The 8811-nt window shown below is 36.8% G+C and overlaps 1 protein-coding gene across 1 annotated transcript; it reads left to right on the top strand.

The window, feature by feature from the left end:
• The first annotated feature begins 3601 nt into the window (after positions 1-3601).
• On the top strand, positions 3602-8581 carry CCR6 (C-C motif chemokine receptor 6). Its single transcript, XM_066545633.1, has 3 exons — positions 3602-3687; positions 6786-6858; positions 7496-8581. Exons 2-3 carry the CDS (start codon positions 6850-6852, stop codon positions 8579-8581), a joined length of 1095 nt encoding a protein of 364 aa, XP_066401730.1. The 5' UTR covers positions 3602-3687; positions 6786-6849.
• The last annotated feature ends 230 nt before the right edge of the window (positions 8582-8811 follow it).

Genomic DNA, 8811 nt, shown 5'->3' on the forward strand with positions numbered 1-8811 from the left:
AGGCCTTTAGGAGGGCTCTGTCTTCCCTGACTGGCTTGACAGAGGTGATGAAAACATTGATGGATGCTGGTCAGTGTGAGATGGATATCAGTCACTGACATCTCATAATGTGAGAGGAGGGCTGCATCTGGCAAGGGGATAATGGAAGCTGATGGGAGTAAGGTAAAAGGGGAACAAAAATGATCAAAGGGGAAGGAAGTGAGGGGAATTACAAAATGTAATGCTGAAGAGACATTATAAAGACAACAAGGGACGGGAATAAGAGAAATCTAGAAAAGTTGAACAAAGAAAGAGGAAGAAATAGGGAGAACAAAAAACTAAATACAGAAATACCAAAACCAGCAAAAATGTTTGACAAGAAGTGAAAAGCTATATGCAAACAAAAGAAGGAAATTTTGATATAATTAATGACGAGAAAATATATATTGATAATGTAGGGTGGTCATGATGAGCAAATTAAATAGGTAACATAAACAACTTGAAGGTAAACAGATAGTTTACATTTTATAGTCCAAAAGAATAATGAAGAGACTAGAACTTCAGCTGATAACTAAGTTTTTTAAATTAGATTAGACTGATCTAAATTTAACTGAAGGAACATGAAATCAGGTTGGAAGAGCATAGGTGTGCATGCTGCCTTTCTTTTAGAATTAAAAAAGTTGACATACTGTGTCATTTCAGAAGAAACTTGTGGATTTGGGAACAACTCAGACAATGGCTTAGCTTTCCCTATCTTTAAATATTTTCTTTCCTTAATTACTGGTGGAAGAAAACTAACATGTGGTGAGATTTGAAAAACCACAATTACCATATTAGCTAAGCAAGAGCAGATTTCCTTTCAGAGTTCTAACATATGAACCAAAAATAGCTAACGCACAGATTAACAAATAGCTGTGTTGAAAGGAACAAACTCTTTCCACTTGCCACAGTGTGAAGGTGAAGCACAAAGCACCTGTGGAATAGGCTGGCAATTGAAAGAAACTATGTTGAAAAGGTAAGTTGGACTAGGTGGAATTCACCAAACAGTGAATTCTTCACCTTCTGAAAGATTGTTATTTGAGCTGGATATTAAATATATTGCAGACTAAAAGCACAAGATACATTTAAATTAGAAAGCACCTGATTATGGAACAAGGTGAGCAATAGTTTTTGTAAAGGATCGGCCTCTGATTTATCTTTAATTAAGCATTAAAAATCTGATGTATATTTTGATGACTCTCATTCCATGAAAATATGTTGATAATATTCCGTTTTTTCACAGGCTAATAATCATGGTATTCCAAAGGTAAGTTGTTGTCTCAGAGAGATGTTGGAAGCTGCTACTAGAAGTGCTTGTCTGAATATGTATTACAATCATGATGGACTTGGTGATTTGGAGTCACAGACGGTTTTGTAATGGAGAGGGATTTTCTTCTTCTGTTACTCATTATCTGCTGGTTAAATCACTGCCATGTGTTACATTTGTCTTTGTGCAATGAAGACAGTGCACAAAGATTGCCCAGCTCCATCTCTTCGCTCCTTAAGTTATGAGAAAGAAACACTAGAAATGCTTCAATGAAATATCCCATAATGACACGTCAGCAAATTACATTACCAACAGAATGTGTTCCTCCTCTGAATTTGCTGCTTTTAACAGGGTTTGAGCCCTTGTTTCAAACTGTCAGAGACTGTGAACAGGAATCTGTGGTTTTCTTCAGACCGTGTTTACAGAAATTGAGTTCTCTCTAAACAGGATTGAGGCTGCTACATGTAGCTATGTTACTACAAAGAGTGCATGCACCTCAGTTTATCAGGAGTAAATGTACTGTGCCTTGCAGCACTTGAGGGACAGGCGATTTCAGAATGAAGCTTGTGTTTTCTTTCTAAGAAAGTCCAGAAAGTACCTTCCAAGCCTCATCTCAAGTTAATTAGAAGATTTCTATTATTACAATTTGATGTGCAAATAACAAGTTAGCAAACCAGCACAAAAATGCAGTTAAAAGAAAAGTCAAAGCCCCTTTTAGGAAAGGTTCAAAGGATGGCTTAAAAACCTGTGAAGTTTTAATGATGAAAATTGTTATGAATTATAAAACTATAACTAAAGAGTTAAGAGTACTTCTCTATTGTGATTAAGGATGTCTTGAAAGATTCACAAGGACTTCTGTCTTCACCACTTGTCTCTGCACTGAAACTCCCACATCTTCTTTCCTCCATGTTACTGGACTTTATAAAACCATTTTCAAGGACTAAACTATGTTAATTATGTGATTTAATCACAACCTGCTCCAGATCTGTGATGACAGGGAGTGATTTAGTCCAAACAGCGATAAGGAGGCCAAATTAATTTTATAGTGACCCTGCTGAAGTTATTTGAATCATAGATAGATTTCGCACTTTTTTGCTTTGTATGGATCAAACAGCGAAGATTACTGTTCAGTAATAACAATCAAAACATGCTTTCACCACATATGCATGCACATTTGAGTAAAACAGGACAGTCATTTCAGGGCTTTCAGGTATCTCTGTGTTGCTCCATGCACACACATATTTGGTAATAGCTAAAGTCTTGGATCCTGTGAAAATGAGTAATTGAGAAAATTACATGTACCTGCTTAGATGATTATGAGCCATTACAACATGGTGCTTTAAATGTACTACGTCTCTTTTTGACACCAGACAGCATTTTTGTTTCATTCACTGGGTGTGGTCAGTGGAAAGAAGCACCAAACTGAAGCTGGCAGGGAGCCACTGCTCCTGTGATATGCTCTGTTTAGGAAAAAAGTGAGTGAGCAGAACATCTGTCATCCTGCATTTCTTTAGGTCCAGTGTTCTATTAATTTAATCATATCTTAGAATCTTACAAGACTGTCTAGATTCATGTCATTTTACATTTTTGTTTTTCCTCCTTCCTGCTAATGCAAATATCTAAGTTGTCTTCAAACCCAGGTCTAGAAAAGAAACATTTCTAGGTTTTAAAATTCAAGAATCATGAAATTAAATTAAAATTCGTTCCAACTAATTTTAGCAACAGACTTGAACAGCATGAAAATGAACAGCAAATGCTTGTGCCAAACAGGCAAATGCAGCCACATTTTACTTATCTACCGACATTTGCATATTTTGTGTTTGCATATCTGGACAAACATTTGGGTTGTGTGCACCTTAGCATGTAACAGATTTTTTTTTTCTTCTAAAACAGCTGCCAATCAATTTGGTAATTATTACTTGTCTCATTTCACAGTTTTACTCTAAGCAATCTTGTTGATTTAAATTATTGATCTTGAAACTACTCATCTGCATGACATTAAGTGTACCCTTTGCAAAACCAGGTCATCATTCAGGACATTTCTGAGCACAATGACAATTAACATCCTGCTTATTATGATTCTGATTCTAGCTTGATCACTTCAAAAATAATATCATTATATAGGTAGGCTAATAAGTAAATTAACAACATATTCGCCTCCAGCTTGATTTTTTTCAGCACAGCAACATTTTCCTTTACATAAAAAACCAAGTTTTTGCTGTTGCTTGTGAGGAGGAAGTGGTGGTTATTTCAATTTATCTCTGTACCTTTAACTAATGCTGTTATTTCTTGTTTTCTAATTTAGAATGTGCTCTTGTTGAGGCTGATGGTAAATGTGCTTGAGGCAGTCAAAAGAATCACACATCCTCTTTCACCTGGCCATTAGACGATTCTCAAATTGGGTAAGTACTAAAATAAAATAGGTAATCTGTAATCTGTGTATATGTCTGGCAAATGTATTAAACTGAATATGTAAGTGGGATTCTACTTAGAAGGATGGACTACTCTTAAAAGTACTTAATGACTGAATTTTTTTCTTCATAGAATTCTGTCTTTTTCCCTAGGTCTGTCTTAAGTCATTGTGTTTTGTTTGTATAATTCAAATAGTATATTTGCTCTTAAGATTGCAGTTTAGTCTTATGCTTGAATACTTGCACACTGCTTTCATAGTGAAAAGAAATGTGATGATGTGGATAAAGTGGAAACATACTAAGCTCAAAAATTCAAGGCTTATATATTTAATATTCAGAACAAAGGTGGTTTTGAGGTGCACATGCACAGACATGTACTACCCATATGTATTACATAACCAATATTAGGACACACCATCTTATATATAAATATATGAAAATTTATTTTTGTATTTACCTAATACATTAATGCTAAATGAAGATGTAAATATGCAGATTATAAGTTAAAAAGGTGCCTACTGGAACATTTTTAGAAAGATTTAAATTGAAAAGGATATTTTGTTTATAAGAGCTATGATTCAACTTCCTCAGCAGCCAGTGCATCTTTTTAACAACTTCTGCGAATGCTGTTTCAAATTCAGAAAAGGAAGTCAGCTCAAGAGATTTAAATCAGGTCTAAATCTAATCTCTGCAATTCTGATTTCAGTTTGAGTCCTTTGCTACAACTCTCATACTAACCATCCTCAGGAAGCTTCTGCTGGACAATAGAAGTAATTTTGTGAATAAATGTGTGGCTGGTGGTGCCTTTTTGAATTCCTGTAGGATCATGAGAACATGCATCTCTCTTATGATGAGTAGCTGTTGTTCCCCATATGATCTCTGCTGAGCTCTTCTGTGAACTAAAGAGACTTTTCTTAGTAATCATCTGAAGAGAGCTCCCTTCTTAGCCCTCCTTGCAGGCTGTGGGAAATACCCATGGCTCCCTTTCTTCTAAATGCCTTCACCCAGTCACCTTCCTTCTGTATGTTATGCTCATGTTTCAGGGTGTCTTTGTCCAAGTGGAATGAAGAGTGACTTGTAGATAGAAGATATGTTGTCAGACTCTCTTTGTATATTTTAACCATGTTGGTCTTAAAAAGACATGAATGGCACACACTTAGAATGATATTTTTCTTGCAACAATAAAATAACAGTTTCTAAAATAATAACCTAGACAGGTACCCCTTTAATTCTGTCCATCTGAAGAATTTCTGTAGCTGCCAAGTACAAAGGGTAACAGAAACACCAAGCAAGGTCATGAGTATCTGGATGAGATCAGAAAGTGTAAAGCAGTGGACAGTGACTGAAATTGTGCAAAGATGGGCTAGGGGACCACAGCCCCTGTTTAATTGCGTAATGTGCCTGCTGGCCCTATACATCTCTGCACTTCTGACAGACGCCTTTAAGTTGTTTGAGATTTTCTTCAGAAGGTGCTCAAGCACTTTCCAGCTGTCATATTCCTGCAGCTTCTAAAAATCAGTTTTGAAAAGCCAGCAGACGAAGCTGGAGAGATAGTTAAAGTTTTGTTTAAAGGGCAAAAAATCCAGATAAGCTGTGGTGCCTTAGCTATATCATGTAGTTTAGGTCTTCACCCAGCTGCAGCCCTCTGTCATGAGCCAGCATGCCCACATGAGTCACCCTCATTATGCTTTTGGAGAGCGTTCTGTCCTTTCCCTCCCCCAATTTCCCCATTGTATCTGGACTTCATCTGCCCCACTTTTGCAAATTCTCTCTCTCTCATTTTCAACATTAGGTAATTCCCAAACAACAAGGTTTTGGTTTTGTAGACTTAAAGCTGACCCATGTGCTCTTCCCAATTGGTAACACGACTAGCAAAAAAGCACAAAAACCCTAGATAAAACTGCCCTTCACAACCTTGACAAATATGGGACCTCATGTCATCCTGTCCCTGAAATTACTGCTTAAACACTGCTTTGCTGGTAGGTGCAGTTCTCAGACAGCAGCTAGTGGAAAGAAGGGAAGGACTGAACTCTTGCAAGGGGAGTCTGAGGAATGAAATCTCCTGCCCATGAGGTCCTGTGTGAGGTGGAACAAGTTATTTAAGCCCAACTTCCCACGTGTAGTCGCCAATGGCATTTTCCCCATTTTATTTTTCTGTGACTTTAGACTCTGTGATCTGATTTGCAGAAGTCTGATCCTGTATGCAAACAGTCAATGGATTTAATCCTTTACCTAGCTGAAGTCCTTAATAATTTTAAGTACTCTTAGAAGTGATGTTGAGGGGGATACACGTCTCAAACTGAACCTTAAGTGATACTTAACTCTAATGACTCAGATTCTCCCTTTTAAACAAAGATGGTAATACTTCTTCACCACAGGGCATTGTGCAAATTAAGTAAGCCCCATCTGTAAAACACTTAGGTATCACAGTGATAAAAAAACCAATTTTTTTCATAGTGTGCTGTCTGAACTGCACACTGAACATTGCACGGTGAATCTGTGCATTGAGCCAAGACAAAATATGAGTGCTCGGTCTGTTCATACATTGTGTACTATCCTTTGCACTATAAGAAGATATTATTCTTTTGCTCTTCTATTACTTCATTAGTGTAATAAAAAAGGACAAATAAGATGTTGAAAGTGCTGAGACACTGATAAAGGGTCAGAGTGGGGAAAAAGGGTAAATTGTTGCATTACTGTTATGAAGTGTACTAAGGGAGTGCTGTTTATATTTTCCATATTTCCCTTAGAACATGGATTGCTATTGTCATACAGAAGTTCTCAAAGTAAAATTTAATTTATTCTGATTTCTTGTATGCAAATTTAATGTGAAGTAGCGGTCACATATTCTCATATACAATTTATTAGCCTATGAAAAAACATTCAATATTTAAGTCTGTGCTCTTAATAATACTGATAAAACCCATTCTCTTTCTACAACTGCACATTTTGTAGAGATGTGTGATTTGTTAACATGCTCCAGTGATGCGATTCTGTTTTGAGTAGGTTTTATTCCCAATTTTGTTTTTCTACTCGTTCAGACTTCTTGTGCTGGTTTTCTGATCCAATCTACTTTATTTTCTTTTCAGAAATACTTGGGAAAATATTTTGAGGTCCTTCTGAACATATTTCTCTGAGAAGTGTACTGCCAAAATGAATTTTGTAAGTACCTAATTGATAAACTCTGTTAGTATATAAATAAAACAATGACTCTATAAGACCCAGTTCCTTAAGGCTGCAGATCCAAACACTGTAATTTCAGGAGTGAAAATTTGAAAAGATGTTTCTGTCAGCAGAGTTCACTGTCAAAGCACACTGTTTATTGGATTTTCACTACAGGTGTGGTGTTTGTGGTGCAGGTAAATGTCAGGCTAGCTAGCATAAACTGCCTCTCTAGCTGGTAGAGAGAAGTAATCAATTTTGGGCTTAATTTAGTCAAGCTACATTAGTATGAAATGCATAGCATGCTAGAAAGGCCTGTTTGCCTTGTGTGATGGTAAAGGAAGACTAGACTAATTTGAATTCAGAATTTTACACTGTGGAGTCTTCTGTGACAGCAGACTTGTCCTTTCTGCACAATGTATTTAAATATTAGGGCCTTTGGGATATCCAAAAGGATTATTTCCACATTTGTATTTTAAGTATGATTTTAAGAAATTTCCTAGATAGTTCTTACAAGCTTTGTCTATAGTGTTAAATGCATTTGTAATTGGAATGTGTGGCCAGTTATTTATAATGTTTCTACCATAAAGATAAAGATTAACATCTGTGTGTTGACTGGTGTTCTCCTTTGCTACAGACAGACCTTCGTACCACAGATTACCCCTATTATTCAGACTATGCTTCTCTGATCATGCCACCTTGTTCTAAGCTGGAAGTCAGGAACTTCACAAAAGCATTTCTGCCAATTGCATACTCATTGATTTGTATCATCGGCTTCTTTGGTAATATCTTTGTGGTGATGACCTTTGCTTTATACGAAAGAGCCAAGTCTATGACGGATGTGTACCTCTTCAACATGGCCATAGCAGACATACTGTTTGTTCTTACTCTTCCCCTGTGGGCAATGAATTATGCTGCTGATGAATGGCTTTTTGGTGATGTCATTTGCAAAATGACTAGAGGTATCTATGCAATCAACTTCAGCTGTGGCATGCTGCTTTTGGCCTTTATCAGCGTGGACCGGTACATTGCTATCGTGCAGGCAACAAAGTCCTTTAAACTCAGGGCAAGGACTCTCGCACATAGTAAACTCATTTGTTTGGCTGTGTGGATATCATCAATTTTAATCTCTAGTCCCTCTTTTCTGTACAATGAAAGTTACAGCTTCTCCATGAATGAAACCAAAGAGATTTGTGATCACAGATCTGCCAGAGTGTCTGAAAGCACAACACTGAAATCGCTGCTGCTATGGCTACAAGTTGCATTTGGATTTTTTATACCTTTCATATTCATGTTTTTTTGCTACACCTTCATTGTCAAATCCTTACAACAAGCTCAGAATTCCAAAAGAAACAAAGCAATTCGTGTGATTGTATTAATTGTCACTGTTTTCCTAGCTTGCCAGGTACCATATAACATTGTTCTTCTCATAACAGCTGTCAACATGGGCAAGATTGACAAATCTTGTGACAGTGACAAGATAATGGCTTACGCAAAATACACCACTGAAGCCATAGCATTTTTACACTGCTGTGTGAACCCTGTGCTCTATGCGTTCATTGGAGTGAAGTTCAGAAGTTATTTTGTGAAGCTAATGAAGGACCTATGGTGCAAGAGACACAAGAAAGACAATAAACGTAGTTCAAGGACAAACTCTGATACTTATCATTCAAGACAGACTAGTGAAATTCTGACTGACAATGGATCATCTTTTACTATATAATACAATTTGAACAACGTTAGGACTGAAGGACTCTTCTCACCAAGGAACCCAAACCAATGTCACTGTGCATGTGACAGCAAGTCATCTGAGCTTCTCTGTGCCTCTAAATGAGATCCAATGATCTACATCTCCTTTCAGGAAATTAATTTAGATGAAGGAATAATAGTCTCCTGTGTAAAACTAAAGACTTATTCACTTCTCTTAATGCTCTTCTAAACTACATCCTCTTG

The sequence above is a fragment of the Molothrus aeneus genome, chromosome 3, assembly GCF_037042795.1.
Source record: "Molothrus aeneus isolate 106 chromosome 3, BPBGC_Maene_1.0, whole genome shotgun sequence".
NCBI classification, from domain to species: domain Eukaryota; kingdom Metazoa; phylum Chordata; class Aves; order Passeriformes; family Icteridae; genus Molothrus; species Molothrus aeneus.